Source organism: Barbus barbus (genome assembly GCF_936440315.1).
Source record: "Barbus barbus genome assembly, chromosome: 31".
Taxonomy (NCBI): Eukaryota; Metazoa; Chordata; class Actinopteri; order Cypriniformes; family Cyprinidae; genus Barbus; species Barbus barbus.
Window position 1 is genome coordinate 28,485,981 of NC_136759.1, and position 17,292 is coordinate 28,503,272.

Sequence of the window (17,292 nt, forward strand, 5' to 3'; positions counted from 1 at the left end):
TTGCAGCTTCATGAGAAGTGTGTCATGACACTGTCAGGTTTTCATCTGTTTGCACGTCAGAGCTGAAAACACTCTGACCTCAGGCTAGAGGAAGAAAACACACTCACAACAACAAACTCCTGCGGTGCGCAGTACTAGTCTGCAGCTTCACTGCATGCAATAACTCTCAGATAGCATCAGAAACTCATTAAGCAAAAGTAGCAAAGCGTGTTAGAAAAGCACACACGTCATTTACTGCTGAACAGAAAACAAAATTAGCCCAGCCTAGATGAGAAAAAGTCATACAAAAATAATGTAACACATTACTTTCCATAAAGCAACTAAGTAACACGGTTACTTTTCTAGGGAGTAACGCAATATTGTAATGCAAAAGTAACTTTCCCAACACTGGTTGTGATGCAGTTGGCGAATGTTTGTTTCAATTATGGTTTCAGAAAACACTGAATCATTGAACTCTGTTGCTAATAAAGGAAATTTCAACCACAGGAGGCTAACGATGCTTTTAGGAAACGCATCTCAGCACGGTCAACTTCTCATCCAAATGCTTATTAGTCAACTCTTCCTCTATTCTGATCATCCTCATTCTATCCAATACCTACTGAAATCCTGGGGGTTCGTTTGGCACTCAAGCAGAGTCTCTGCTGCAAGGACAGCAATCCAAATCTGTTCACCACTAGTCATTAAGACAGGATGGTCATGTGAACATTCATTCATTCATTCATTAACCTCCTCTGTCTGTTCACTCACTACCCACATAACAGGGCCGGCCCAAGCCTTTATGGGGCCCTAAGCAGAATTTTATTTGGGGGCCCCTTGGTGCCGCCAATATGACTGGTTATTGTCAAAGCTTGATTATTCAAACACTATAAATCTAACACACCCATTATCAGTGTTTGTTGTAGCTGTGTTGCTTAGGGGGCAGTTGTGGCCTAATGGATAGAGAGTTGGCCTTATAACCTGAAGGTCGTGGGTTTGAGTCTCGGGTCCAGCAGGGATTGTAGGGGGTGAGAGTGAATACTCAACACTCTCTCCACCTTCAATACCACGACTGAGGTGAGACCCTTGAGCAAGGCACCGGACCCCCAACTGCTCCACGGGCGCTGCAGCATCGGCTGCCCACTGCTCTGGGTGTGTGTTCACTACTGTGTGTACACTAAATGCAGAGCACAAATTCCGAGTATGGGTCCCCATACTTGGCCACAGACCACTTCCCTTTCCTTTTACATCATACTGCATGTTTTTACCCTTCTGTGATTTATAATTGTAATAGTTGCAAACTTACAACAGTGGTCAAGTGTTAATTTTCACTTTAACATTCAAAGTCTTAGGTCAAAGTTTCACAGACAGACTAAACCAGGATTAAACCATAGTTCAATTAGGACATTTAAGTGATGTTTATAAACATGCCTTAGAAAAAAAATCATTACAGGTGTTCATCATAAGACAAAACAAAAGCACTGACATGTTTTAAGATCAGTCAGTGCAAGTTTCTTTCAGCTGAAATAGCTCATATTTACATTTTAGTCTAGGACTAAGTTTAAGCCTTGTCTGTGAAACAAGAACCCGGGGGTTAAAGTATTAAGTGGCATACTTAATGTGCTGAAAAGTAGCTAAATAAACCAGCAGACAATGCATTTACAGAACAGAATGTTATTTTAACAACATAAATATTAATCGAAGTTGTACTTTTATTACAAGTCATACTTTTTATAATAAATATTAAACACAACAGAGAGCATCTATATAAAACAACAACTCTTAATTTATATCTAGCTAATTGAGGCATAATGATATTGGAATATAATAGCAAAGACGCAAAATGTAGGCTGAGGTAAATAATGTTAAGCTGTTATCAGTTTATGAAACAGAAGCTTATTGTTATTACAAAAATATATACCCAGGAAAGTTATGGCAATTTTTACTGATCTGACCAGGTGTGCATTTTCCAAAAGCAACGATGGTCGCAAGTTCTGTCGTTACAAATAGAGTTCAGTGGAAATAACGAGCACAGTTAGCTAACAATGGTTTTGAGAAACGCACCTCTGATTTGTGCCACAAATTTGTGCCATGTTGAATCCCCCCCCCCCCCCCGCGATCGCTTTGGCTGGCGCTGAGCCTGAAAAAAATTAAGAGAAAGACGCGCTCTGTGCTTTTCATATTTCATAACTGTTCAGTGTTTTCAACAAAATACAGTTTATTTTAGGTTTAAGACATTTAAATACACTTCAGTTAAGTGAAAAAAAAATACATTTAATTTGTTAAATAGGCTACGCGCTGATTTCTGTGGAAAGCAATAATAATCCTTTCAATTATTACGACATGTTTTATTCCTATCAAATAGTCTACATATTGTGTAGGTTACCATAAAGTTTACTCTGTTTTTCTCCCAGCTAACTGACCACTTACTTTCATGTATTTCGGGAGAAATAGGTGAATTTACGTGATGTTAATCCGACGGATCCACACGGCAGCGTGATAGGTTATCATCAACATGCTCATTATTGTGCCTGCATGACACGTCGCTATGGAAATAATAAAAATTATATGTATAGAATATTTAATTATTTAATATTTCACTTTTGTATAATTACCACTGTCCATTGACATATATCACGAATATAAGATAAAATAAAATAAACGGTCATTTCATCTAGACTACTCTTGGGGGCCCTCTGGTGGCCGCGGGGCCCTAAGCAGCCGCTTACTTCGCTTATGCCTTGGGCCGGCTCTGCCACATAATATCCTCATCCATGCAACTGTATTTGTGTGCGGCACACACAAAATAAGAGAGAAGGGTCTCAACGAAATCTGAATGTATGTTAATAATGTGAGCACTCGATCCCCAAAAACAGGACTGCCGTGTTTTAGTCAGCTAACAATAATCGGCAGGTAAAACTGTAAACTAGGGCTGAACGATTTTGGAAAATAATCTAATTGCAATTTTTTTTTACCAATATTGCGATTTAATATGCGATTATTTTTTAAAGCTTTTTTATATTCTGTATTATTCAACAAAGACAAGTAATAAATCATTGTATAGTATGCAGTGTTGGGCACGTTACTTTAAAAACGTAATTAGTTATATTACTAGTTACTCCTCACAAACAGTAACTGAGTTACATCATTATAAAAGAAACTAATTACCAGGGAAAGTAACTATTGTTCCTTTTTTTTTTTTAAATGTTCAGATGTGTCAAATAACTTGGATGCCCCCAATATTAAATGTTAAATGAATGAAATGGTCACTAAATAGAATAAATTATTATTATAAAACATTGTAAACTAATCTACACTATTTTAATGTTTCTGTGGGACAATGTGAGAGACGCCTATCAAATTCAGTTGATTATTGTAAATATTATCAACCCTCTATAGACACCCTGGCAATAGAATCTTGTAATTGTAATTGTTTTTAGTTTACTCACCAGACTAACATTAATTATCTGCTATACTAATATATATATATATATAAAGCTTATGTTTGGAAAATGGCTTAGCATCACAGTCAAATATTATATGATATTATGATAATTTAGCATTAAATGATGATAGAACTTTAGTAATTAGAATAACCATGTATGAATGCATATTTGTCATGTTGACTGAACTTAGGTCTGATGCTTAAGATATTGTTTGTCATTTAGTGTTTCTATAAAAAAGGGGGAGAAAAACAAATAATACTGATAAGATAAAACTACTATGAATTCTACTATTAATAAGAACAATATAAAACGCACTAAGGATTAATGAGCTGCTGGGTTCATGAATATTAATCAGGTGTCTGCATTCGCTCGAACTGATTCGCTGAAATCAAAACAGGGAGGATAATAGGTGAGCGCCTGCCAATGAGATGGTCATTTGCACATTAGTGCCGCCCACTACCAGAAAACCCGGCAGTTCTTAAAAGCTGAAGAATTCCAAAGGAACTCCTTTATTTTTTATGTTTTTTATTCTTATGTTTAGCGTGCCAACTTGATGCTTCCTCTGAAGACTGCTTAGATGTGTTCTACTTGAAGCAGCACAGCTAGACCGATCGCTGTGTGTCATCAAATACTGTGAGAGCTATCAGTCCTGTGTCTTGTTTCCCCTCCTCTCGTGACCATATTTGGTGTTCTTCCTGTTCCTGTCATTAGTTTATTAGTCCCCAGCCCTGTGTTGTCAATTATCTAGTTTAGTCTCCCCTTTATAAGCATTCCATGTTCTTCCATGTCTCCAGCGATTCCTGAGTTTGTTTAATAAAAGTTTAAGTTTGGAAGAAGTTCCTCGCCTTCTCGTTTCCCTTCTCCTGAGTGGATTGTGACAATAAGAGAGTGGACGTCTCCTCTTATGCTTTCTCTCGCCGTACTTTGATGTCATATACACCAATCGATCTTTAAGTCGAACACACCTCTTTACTCTTGCGTGTCACGTGACAGCCTCTGCAGTTGAAAAATCGTGTTTTTTGATATTGCGATATTATCGCAAATGCAATTAATCGTTCAGCCCTACTGTAAACGCTGATTTCTCTGCTGCAGTCGACAGTGTATTTCAAGACTGTGGGATTCAAACGTCCTGCTGTGAGCCATGTTTCCGTTATCATCCACAGGTTTATTTATGAGGTGTTATAAGCCACAAAGTAGATGTTTGAGCCACAATCTCCCTTATCTCTCAGATAAAAACTGAATGTGGAGCGAGGATGGAGTTACACTGAAGTGCATCAATCATTCTGCATACGGGAAGTGCATGAGCTGAGTCTTTCTCATGAGACTCTTAATAGTGATGTGCAATAAAATGAAATGATGTAGTTATTTAGTCCATTTATTTGTTGAATATCTGTCAGGTGCTTTATCGAAGAGCTGTGCTCAGTGTGCATGAATCAATAAGAAACTTGCTGACTAATGGTGCGTTCCAGTCCTCTTGAGAGGTGTGTATTTATGAGTTTGTAAGCTGTAATTACAACGTCATCATGTGTGTTCAAATAACTTTGGTCTAGGGATGCACAATATTATCAGAACATTACTGGAATGGGCCAATAATGGTTTAAAACGTAAATATCAGCATCAGCCCGATATGAAAAATTATACCGATATGCCTTGCCGATAAGACAAATAACTCAAATAACATGTGCTCAGGGTGTGCTAGCGATAAGATCACGTCAGCAGTGTGCTCATTCATGAAGTGAACTTTTGACCGCGAGGGTTTAGGACAGTGCTTCTCAAATCCGGACTCCAGTCCGGAGCCAGACCTGGAGGGAATTAAATCCAGACCTGCCTCCAATTCGTAATTTCATAATATCAAAACTGACCGCCACAAATAGATTTTTCCAAAAGGCTTATACTTCTTTGAATAAACTGAGCATTGCACGTTTCAAAATTGAAATGCATGGGTGTTTTTATATGAATGTATCTTTGAAAAGAACCAACCGTCTTCAGAAAAGCTTTGATATCACTTTCATTTCGTATTTCTTGTAATGCCTGCTAAAGTAGCGTTTGTGAGCACAGTGCTTATTTGATTACAGCCGTTACTGGGGAAACCGCTAAATCTCCCGCTCCAACAGCGCCTCCTGCTGGCAGAGAGTGAATTTGCATTTGCAAATCTGTGGGAAACACTTTTTCTGTCAGCAAACAAAAAAAAGCATGCTTCAGGGGGCTTGTTCATTAAACACATTTACCAAACAAGCCAGGCTTATTTCAGTTAGTCTGACTCATTTTGAACCAAATCAGTCGACAATAAATTAGACTAACTGAAATAAACCTCGTTTATTTGGTTCATCTGTTTAATGAAACAGGCCCCAGAACTGTTTTGAGATGGTGTTGAAGTTTGTATGTGTATTATTAGTTTGCCATGTATTATTACTATGAATTAGGCTACTACTACTATTACCATCTTGTGCCCTGCAATAATCATTTACTCAAACTCTCTTTTATGAGATAAAGGGGAAAAAAGAAAATTGGCCAAACATATCAACCAAACAAATCAGCATCATATATCGGCTAATGCTCTAATGCTGACACTTAACTTAATTGTTTTGCAACTTTTGCACTTGTTATTAATGTATTTTGAATGCAAAGGGCACTTTATTTTTTCTAAAAATTTGTGTTTATTTGTTATGCATATTATGTATGTTTATTAAAAACAAGTTTTGTAATTACCAATTGTCCGGACCTTTGACACTGATGAAAATTCAGATTTGGACCTTTGAATGTAGACTTTGAGAACCCCTGGTTTGGGGTGTGATTTGGGACAGGGCCAGACGCTAGTGTGTGCAGTCGGGTCCTAATGCCCGTCCGGTAAGGCGTTTTATTTATTTAGGGGCCGCTGTTGGCCTACTTGCCATAAAATGAAAGTAAAATACACAAATAACATTAAGTTTGTGTTTCTGAATAAATAAAGCAGTAATTAATGTCAAAAACTCACCAGTATGCTTTGATTTAAAGGTCAGAAGCTATAACTTACATGAATAAAATCACAAACATGAAACTTGCAAATTAAAAAATTATATATAGAATATACAGATTTATTCATTAGCGTGATTTTTGTTTTTTCAAAGGGATTATGAAACTTAAACACAAGGAGCTCTAAAAGATGTTCAGAATTTTGCTTTACACCATCTACAAATGTTAAATCTTTCAAATTAAATGTCAAGGTTACCACTGCATTTGTCTGAGAAAAAAATGCAGTGATTGATTCATAGTTATTTTCAGCTTTCATTATAAAAGAACTTCATTAATTGTTTAATTCTAACAAGTACATTTTTGTTCAAAACTAACCAAAATTAAACATTATTTGTTTATAATATCTGCAGAGGAGAGAATTGGTGTTGTTTACAAACAAAAGAAAATATATGGAATCGGCTATCGGCCAAAATAAGTTGAAAAATATCTGCATATCGGATTTCGGGCCAAAAATACAATAATGTGCATCCCTACTTTGGTCAGTGCCTTTTCTACACAAAATGATGAATAAAAATGTGCATTGAATGTGTTTTTGCTTTTTATGTTTTTAATTCGGTTTATGAAGCTGTTGTACATGCAAATTAGTTTTGTTAATGAAAAATTATATTTTCATTAATTTTATCAAATTTACCATCAATACACACGCTGCATCCATTATGTTCAACAGGTTTTCTTACTGGTTTTCCACTGGTAATTAGATATTTTGAAGAATACGAGTAATTCGAACAGTTGATGGACCCCATTCAGTATGGGAAATAATGCTATGTAAGTGAATGGGAATCAGAAACTCTTTGGTTACCGTTACCAACATTCTTCAAAAGATCTTTTGTGTTCAGCTGATGAAAGAAACTCATACAGGCTTGAGGCTGAGTAAATATATATATATATATATATATATATATATATATATATTATTTTTTATTTTTTTTAAATGAATGTTCATTTTTGGGTGAGGTATCCTTTACAATCTAGCATACTCATATTACTCATATATAACACCTGCATTAGTGCTTGCTTACAAATGTATGCCAATCCTACCGGCCAAGGTCACATTAAATTATTAATATTCATAGGTAGCGCCCTTTTCCATAGTACTACTGATACATTCGTGCCAAGAGGCTTGCTTCAATTGCTACATAAGCACAATTTGACTAGATCATGCCGAACTTTCAGCTTATCGTTTGAAATAAAAGAAGCCAGAGAGATACACTGTATCTAATGTAGACTGTGTAGTGTAACTGATGTAAATCACGCGTTCAGTTCAGTGCATCGGCCGTTTCTGAGGGTTTGTTGGTGAAATAAACTTCATATATGTGACTAACCCTGACTGAAGCATTACTCTTCCGTAACAGCAGTGTTATTACTGTGCTCCTTTCGGTTTCGCGCACGCTCTTTGTTTGCGTGGAGCGCATGGAGCAGATGGTGATGTTAAAGCGGCTCGATGCAGCAGTTCTCCGCCGATACTCACCCATCGCTCAGCGGCGTCGTTTCTCCGTGATGCGCCATGTGTGCGACCATTATCCGCGCAGCGACAGCCGCAGAATCCCGCCGGTGCTTCTGAGACCTGATGCTTGCAGATAAGAGACAATAACACCAGTCAAAGCGGAGCCCATTCATGCACACACTGACACACACACACACAAACACACACAAACACACACACACACACAAACACACTGGTGTTTCCGCGACTGGCAGCAGCAGGAAGTGGCGGGAACTGGAGCTTGTTTACTGCAGATGTCCATTACAACAGAAGCCAGACAGAGATCAAATTACTAAAACAAATGCATTGCTTAATAATCTACACATTATATAATAACAAAATCTGAAGTTTTGCGGGGTTATGTGCAAAAGTAGCTATATTGGTGTAACAGCAGAAGACCTCTAGAGGTCAGTGGTTATATTATTATAGAGCAGAGTTGTAACACTTTTTGCTCCAACATCTGTAACGTTTTGTGCTTTTGTCTTAAACTTTGCTATGATTTGCCCACAGTTCTCCACTACAGATGAACACAGTTTAAGACACATGTTATCGTAAAATGCTAGTTAGTGTCAGGTATCAGTGCTGTTGTTAACCTACCTCACTGCCAGGTGAGCTGTTACCAGTGAGTTGAAACAATAATATATGGATATCAGGTTAAATTCTGAATTATTATTCACTTATAGCATGTTCCCTTTTCATTACACTACATTTCAGCAAATATGCTACTTGTGATTAAGTGAAAAATGAATAGGCCTAGTATTTAAATATGCAATGTGGAAGCTTTATATTGTATTAAAATATATATTCAAAATCAAATGTACAATTTTAAGCTGTTGAGTCAGATTTGGCAGCAAATTGTGTTTCCGTGATTGGTTCTTGTATGTTTGTCATGTCTGTAAACACAAAAGAAGGTCTTTACAGCGTGGCATGTGTGGGTGCAAATGGAAACACACATTTTATATTTGTTATGATCTCTTAATCACCATTGTGGACTTCAGGAGAGATCCCCCTGCTCTCCCCCCACTCACCATCATGAACAGCACTGTGACTGCAGTGGAGTCATTCAGATTCCTGGGTACCACAGTTTCTCAGAACCTGAAGTGGGACATTCACACATACCCCTTTTCCACCAAGGCAGTTCCAGTGCTGTTTCGGAGCCAGAGCCTAGTTTCAAACCGTTTCTTTGTTTTTCGACACCCAAAGCACTGTCACGGGTGGAGAGAGACGAAGACTCAAATGCTGGCGAAAAGTGGGTCTTTTAATAAAAGAGAACAAAAAATGAACAAAAACCACCCCGAAGGGGAAAAACAGGCAGACAGAGAACTGCAGTACCTGCAAACATACCCACACATACAACTCTAAACCTCAAACAGGAAATAACGAAACAGCACGGGACTGCAGACATCAGGAGAATAAATAGGGAGACAAACGAGGAGGACACAGGTGAAGTCACTGAAACAATAATGAGATAACAAGGAGGGCGGGGTCAGACAATAGACAGGCGAGCACATGGCACAAACCACAAACAACAAGCCATGTGCTCAAACAAACACACAGTGACATCTGGTGGCCAATAAGGGCACACCAGCAGGACGTGACACAACCCCCTCTCTAAGGAGCAGATTCCAGATGCTCCACAGTAAATCTGAAATCAAAAAAGTCTGGGAGGGAGGTGGGCCAGAGGTGGATCAGGGGGAGGGATGGTGGGCCAGGCCCGTGTAGCGGCAGAGGGCCTGGAGACACCTCTGTGCCAGGGTGCCAGGGTGTTCCCGGCAGAGCAGGAGGCCAAGGTGTGGCAGGCAGAGCAGGAGGATCGTGAGCAGACACTGCCGCTGCCTCGGAAGCGTTGTGAGCGTGCACCGCCGCCTTGGAAGCCTTGTGAGCATGCACCGCCCCTTCAGGAGGATCGTGAGTGGGCACCACCGCCTCGGAAGCCTTGTGAGCGGGCACCGCTGCCTCGGAAGCCTTGTGAGCATGCACCGCCCCTTCAGGAGGATCGTGAGCGGGCACCGCCGCTTCGGAAGCCTTGTGAGCGGGCACCGCCGCCTCGGAAGCCTTGTGAGCGGGCACCGCCGCCTCGGAAGCCTTGTGAGCGGGCACCGCTCCTTCAGGAGGCTCGTGAGCGGACACCGCCGCCTCGGTAGTCTTGTGAGAGTTGTGAGCGTGCACCGCCGCCTCGGAAGCCTTGTGAGCGTGCACCGCCGCCTCGGAGGCCTTGTGAGCGTGCACCGCCGCCTCGGAAGCCTTGTGAGCGTGCACCGCCGCCTCGGAAGCCTTGTGAGCGTGCACCGCCGCCTCGGAAGCCTTGTGAGCATGCACCGCCGCTTTGGAAGCCTTGTGAGCGGGCACTGCCCCTTCAGGAGGATCGTGAGCGGGCACTGCCGCCTCGGAAGCCTTGTGAGCGGGCACCGCCGCCTCGGAAGCCTTGTGAGCGGGCACCGCCGCCTCGGAAGCCTTGTGAGCGGGCACCGCCGCCTCGGAAGCCTTGTGAGCGGGCACCGCCCCTTCAGAAGGATCGTGAGTGGGCACCGCCCCTTCAGGAGGATCGTGAGCATGCAACGCCGCCTCGGAAGGAACGTGGACAGGCACCGCCGCCTCGGAAGCCTTGTGAGCAGGCACCGCCGCTTTGGGAACAAAGCGAGCGGGCACCGCCGCCTCGGGAAGATCGCGAGCGGGCACCGCCACCTCGGGAAGATCGTGAGCGGCCACCGCCACCTTGGGTGGACGGTGAGCGGCCACCGCCTCCCTCACCGACATCAGCAGAGGATCCTCCACGCTGCGTCTCAGCCCGGGACGCCCAAAGAATGAATCCGAGAATCTGGAAGCGGCCTGCATGATCCGAGGAGGTTCTGGAAGGACGGCCCAGACTGGGAGGGGGGCACCCTCCTGCAGTTCCACCTCCTTCAAATAGATGACGTGGTCAACCGCCTCCCAATAGGACCACGTATCTAGCTCCCCCAGCTCCTCCCAGTTGACAGGCTCGTCCAGGCCTGCTAAAAACAGGCGGATGAGGGTGCTCTCTCCAATCCCTTGCCCCTGGCCTGCATAAAAGAGGTCTTTGGCATACCGTCCAAAGGGACGATTGTCTTGCGGGCAGGGATGCAGCCCACTGGCTGGGGTCTGGTTCCTCTGTCGTCTGGGAGCTGAGAATAAAAAGATTCCCATCGCCGCTGAGTCTTCAATTGGCTGTTTCGTTCTGTCATGGGTGGAGAGAGACGAAGACTCAAATGCTGGCGAAAAGTGGGTCTTTTAATAAAAGAGAACAAAAAATTAACAAAAACCACCCCGAAGGGGAAAAACAGGCAGACAGAGAACTGCAGTACCTGCAAACATACCCACACATACAACTCTAAACCTCAAACAGGAAATAACGAAACAGCACGGGACTGCAGACATCAGGAGAATAAATAGGGAGACAAACGAGGAGGACACAGGTGAAGTCACTGAAACAATAATGAGATAACAAGGAGGGCGGGGTCAGACAATAGACAGGCGAGCACATGGCACAAACCACAAACAACAAGTCATGTGCTCAAACAAACACACAGTGACATCTGGTGGCCAATAAGGGCACACCAGCAGGACGTGACAAGCACCAGCTCCGAACCAGGAAAAGTGGTTCTTAAGTAGCACCAAAACATTGCTGGGCTAGAAGGAAGAACCGCTTGCGTCAGGGGCTGGGGGCGGGGTTACCGTGACCAACAAGACGAACAGAAACTTGGACCGCCATATTTGAAATAGCAGCTAAACGCGAACACGTTTTGTGTTTGGATGCCGATGTAGGTTCGAAAAGCCATAAACATCAATAGCAATGCAACGTCCGCCATTGCTGATAGTTTGTTTAGGCTTGTCCGGGATAGATCGGCGCTGTGCGGACCGTTCGGTGCGAGGCATATCGGGGGGGCTGCTGGAGCGACTGGAGAGCAGACGGCTCTTTATGCTTTAGGATCGCTCTCGCGGTGCTTTAGTGTGTTGTGTGCCGATCGATCGATCTGCGTGGCGCTGATGCACCTCGAACAAGCCTGTTGTGCCGCGCTAGTGAACCGAAACATGAAACGTATTCAGTGACGTAAGCCCTGGCTCTGTATTGGCTCTCTAGCCTGTGGAAAAGCAACCGGTTCTTAAAGCGCTCGCCAGTCGAACCAACTAAGAACCTGCTATAGCACTGGCTCTGAACTAGCACCTGGAACTGCTTTGGTGGAAAAGGGGTAATTGACTCTATTGTCAAAAAGGCCCAGCAGAGGTTGTACTTTCTTCACCAACTCTACACCTCAATAACTGTCTGATTCAGCTCAGCTACCAAATCTGACCTCAGAAGACTACGGAGGGTAGTCCGGACTGATGAACGAATCATTGGTACAACCCTCCCCACTCTCCAAGAACTGTACTCATCCAGAGTGAGCAAAAGGGCTGGTAAAATCACTCTGGACCCCTCACATCCAGTACACTCCCTCTTTGAACTGTTACCGTCTGGTCGATGCTACAGAGCTCTGAGCACCAGAACGACCAGACACAGAAACAGTTTCTTTCCTCAGGCAATCCATCTCATGAACACTTGACAATAAACGAGGAACACACAACTCTATTATACATTATTTATTCACCACACTTACTTATTTTTATTTTTTCATTTCAAATTTGCACATATCAGACCTGTACACACATAATTGTCTATATTATATATTGTGTTTTTGCTGTTTTGTACATTGCCTATTTGGATATTTGTATTATTCTTTTATTATACGTGTCCTGTCCTGTTGCTATCTCTCTGTTGCACTGTGGAGCTTCTGTCACTACAACAAATTCCTTGTATGTGTAAGCATACTTGGCCAATAAAGCTCATTCTGATTCTGATTCTGAAAATAATCCATGTGACATCAGTGGTTCAACTGTAATTTTACGAAGCTACGAGAATACTTTTTGTGTGCAAAGAAAACAAAAATAACAATTTGTCTCCACCATGGTGCCATTTTAGAGAATATCCACTGAATGTAAACAACGTATGCTGTTCTGTGTCAGCTACACCACACGGATGCGTTGTTTTCATTCACATCAAACCTTAAACAACGTAGACAATATAGTCATGCTTCTCAGTTATCAGTGAGTGTATTACTAAATTGTGTGGAGAAGTACAGTCTATCTGAACACCTTCAACTCAATAATCCCAGCAAAGTGATTGCATTCGATAAGCAGTTATGGGCAGACCAGGGCTCATATAGAGGACAGTTAGCTGGAGGAGTAATACACACCGGCTAAAAGCGGTGCACGTGAATGCAGAAGAGGGGTAAGTAGGCTGGCCTAATAGCCAGGCTAAAGGCTTGTAAGGGTGGTTTCCCCACAGTAGTTCAGGCTGTAGGATTGACAAATGACTAAAGAAACCTTATCAGCATGATGGTATAAAAAGTTACACATGAATCGAGTACAAAATAGATGAAGGATGGTAAAATATAAACAGTTTGTTTTACCAACATGTTTGTAAAATATTACCTGAGAGAGATAGAGAGAGGGAGAAAAATAGGGAGAGAGGGCAGTGCCCCAAGAAGAGAGCAGCAGCAAAGAAAAAGAGACAGAGCAAGAGTTACCATCTTCTTTTATCTCTTCTTTGACCATGTGACTAAAAACCAAATGTGAGACATTCAAACTGCCCAATCAGCAGATTACAGCTTCACTCACTGTGCCAAAGGTGTGACAATTAGCAGACCACTGATGTATACACATGTTGTCCTACAGGCCTTGATCGATATCAGCCCCTCTGTGCCTTCAGGAATTCCAAATTGACCTTTTGTAACTCAAGATATATTTAGGACAGGAAGGAAGAAGTCTTTGATTATTTTTGACCCTACAGGCTAAAAAAAGACCCACTCTTCCAACACTCATCTTAGCTTATGTATCTTGCTACTCACTTGACAAAAAGATGGACTTACTGCAACTCTGAATGAGCAGTTATAAGGACATGAGGAACTGCTGTCAATGGAGACATGCGAACATAATGACAACATTCTAGATTCAGCTGACCAGACTGACGAAATAACTTTGAGCTGACTGAAATTATTTGTCATAGAGGATGACTCTGTGTTTACATTAACAAAGTCTGATGTACGAACTGTCCGATAAGCAGCTACTTGTCATGATCTCTGATACCCTATCACCTCAGCACAGCAATCCTCTAATCACTCAGCTCATGTTTTCAAGGACTTGCTCACCATTCAGTCAGGGTCTAGCCTCGTATATGGACATTAGATAATCTCCCTGGGGAATATCTCTCCGGTTTTGAGCCTTTTTGAAATCCCGCACATAAGTCCAGTTAACGCTTGTCTCTCTTCATTCACTACAGAAGGTTAGACCTCTAAAATGGACTCAGTGTAAGACTCGGTGTGCTCCATCTTTCAAAATGGACGAGCAATTTAATTCTATGGATGACTTCCTGTGGAGGAATTCCTGCAATATAGACACTTTTCAATATAGACAGATCAAAAGTTGATAGAACACTTTTGAAGTGGGCTGGACTCAACCCCTTGGATGCAGGAAGGCTGTTTTAATAAATATGGGTCTAATTTCCAAATTAGTAGACTTGCCAGTTATGTCAGCTAAAGTGGCAATGAAGAAGTTCTCCACTCTTCCAAGATCTTCCCCAATCCTAACATCAGCTTCAACCCCTGAGCACAGTCCAGTGTTGGCTCCAGCTCCAGCCCAATGTTGGAGTCCATTCAAGAAAGTGAAGTTCCCCAGTCCGTTACAGAAATTGAAGTTCCTGAGTCCGTTACAGAAAGAGAAGTTCCCAAGTCCATGCTAGAGAATGAAGCTCCCCAGTCCATTTCAGAATGTGAAGTTCTCGAGTCCATTGCCGAGCCACAGCCATATCACCCTGCAGCCCAAGACTGGTTGACCACTGAAGCTAACCAGGGTTGAGCTTGGTCAGTACCTGGATGGGAGACCTCCTGGGAAAACTAGCTTGCTGTTGGAAGAGGTGTTAGTGAGGCCAGCAGTGTGTGCTTCACCCTGTGGTTTGTGTGGGTCCTAATGGCCCAGTATAATGACAGGGACACTATACTGTCAAAAAGCACCATCTTTCGGATGAGACGTTAAACCATGGTCTTGACTTTCTGCGGTCATTAAAAATCCCATGGCACTTCTCGTAGAGAGTAGGGGTGTAACCCGGTGTCCTGGCCAAATTGGCCTTTGTCAATCATGGCTTCCTAATAATCCTCATCCACTTGATTGGCTCTATGACTAAAAATAGCCATTGTGTGGTGAGCTTACTGGCGCCGTTGTACTGTGGCTTCCGTCGCATTATCCAGGTGGATGCTGCACACTGGTGGTGGTTGAGGAGAGATCCCCCCACATGATTGTAAAGCGCTTTGGGTGTACAGCAATACACAATAAAGCATATAAATGCATCATTCATTCATTCATTCATTCTAGAGAGTGAAGTTCCCGAGTCCATTCTAGAGAGTGAAGTTCATGAGTCTGTTCCAGAAAGTGAAGTTCCAGAGTCCATTCTAGAGAGTGAAGTTCCCAAGTCCCTTCCAGAAAGTGAAGTTACAGAGTTCGTTCCAGAAAGTGAAGATCCGAGTGCATTCTAGAGAGTGAAGTTCTTGAGTTCTCTCCAAAAAGTGAAGTTCCCAAATCTGTTTCAGTGAGTGAAGTTCCAGAGTCTGTTCCAGCGAGTGAAGTTCACAAGTCAATTCCAGAAAATGAAGTTCCCAAGTCTAGAGTTCCTGAATCTAGAGTTTCTGAAGTTCCCGAGTTCTAGAGAGAGAATTTCCAGAGTCCGTTCCAGAAAGTGATGCTCCAGAGTCCATTCTAGAGAGTAGAGTGAAGTTCCCAAGTCCATTCAAGCCCCAGTGCCCAGACAGCAGCACTGTCCGTGATGCCTTATAATGCCTATAATTCCCCCCAAGAAAGAAGTCATTCTGATCTCTAGTGCTCCCAGCTCCTTCATTGTGGTTATGGTGACAATTTCCAGCCTCCTTGTCACACTCGTGATGATTGTCATCTCAACAATACATTTCCCAGAATCCTTCCTGGCTCCCACCTAGACCAGGTTAAAGGTGTTTTTATCATGGCAGTTTACATCCCTCCGAATACTAACATTTGTACAGTTCTCGGCAAGCTACATCTGTGTGCTCCAAAATAAGCATCCATAGATATTTGTGGCAGCAGAATGTCTGCTTTGAGACACTAAACCCCTTCCACAGCTCCAAACTGACACCTTTACCAGGTGAGCAATCTCTCAGTGTGCATGATGGTCCACTGCCTCCAGAGGCAAACAAAACCTCATCAGGAGAGCAATGACACAACCATAAGAGCTCAGCTGGCAGCACCAGTAAACATACAGCTAGAGGAGCTGTAGGAGAGGTTTGACTTATGTCCATTTTTTTTCTCTAGACTGACAATTTTTTTTTTTTTTTGAGAATATAACAATATCTGCTAGAAAAGTAACCAAGTAGTACATTTATTTTTTAAGACTAGTGTAAAAACAATTAAATGTACATTGTGGCAGGAAGAGCAAACGACAGACACAGTGGGTGTGGTGTCAGGCCTCGGAGAGGCCTTTATTACACAGAAATTATAAAAATAAAGTGTCCAAATGGGAAAACAGGCATGTTCTTTGCAATCGTCATTGAAACTGTAAACTTTATTTTTGTCCATCTGTGTTTTCAATGCATTGGATCTTTTGCACAGCGCCACCGGTGCACACTACTGTATGTCCCGTCTCTCCCTCTGTGAATGCACACAATAAGAAGAAACAATCTAAAATGCTTTGAAACCTCATACTACTAAAAAATAAATGCGATATGGTGATTTAAATGATGTTTGCACTTTACTTTGATGAGCCGTTCTAAAGCCCCTTTTACACAACACGGCAAGCGCTGAAAACACAGTGCGGCTATCGCTCTCTCTCATTGTGGATGAGCTTTATACGGTCAAGGCGGTGCTCGTGTCATGGACTCAAGGCGGACGTTACCATAGTAATCGCAAAGCGGGACAAAATGACTATTCACTAAAGTCAGCTCATCCAGAAATGTTAATTCTGTGTCCGTTAACTCACTCTCATGTTGTTTTCGCATGTCAAGCACGCTTTTAAATGTTTGTGCGCTGTAAGGTGTGCATTATTATTATTTCCCATGTCATATTTTATAGTTATTTCCCATTTCATAGCCCGCGTCTTGTTTTTTTAAATGCAAAAACGCATTTTCCATGAATAGCCGCTTAGGACGCAGCTCATGTGTATGAAGCCTCTATTTCCCTAAACAACCACAGGTACGATTTTTTGGCACAGAATGAGAGCTTATTAAATGAGGAACACGATTATTTATTTTTGCTAATTATTATTTTATTTTAGTTAGTTTTTCAGTTACTGTTGTTAGTTTC

The 17,292-nt window shown here is 42.2% G+C and overlaps 1 protein-coding gene across 5 annotated transcripts in view; it reads right to left on the reverse strand.

The window, feature by feature from the left end:
• LOC306850992 (NACHT, LRR and PYD domains-containing protein 1a allele 5-like) overlaps positions 1-8,140 on the reverse strand; it is a 36,875-nt gene extending 28,735 nt beyond the window's left edge. For 2 of the 5 annotated variants that reach the window (XM_079386988.1, XM_079386991.1), the window contains exon 1: positions 7,903-8,085. In XM_079386988.1, the coding sequence (XP_079243114.1) occupies positions 7,903-8,051 (149 nt within the window). In that variant the 5' untranslated portion in view covers positions 8,052-8,085. Of the gene's footprint in view, positions 1-2,040; positions 2,117-7,902 lie in introns of all 5 variants that reach the window. The other 3 variants (XM_079386986.1, XM_079386987.1, XM_079386989.1) reach the window with 3 other exon arrangements.
• Between the last annotated feature and the right edge of the window lie 9,152 nt (positions 8,141-17,292).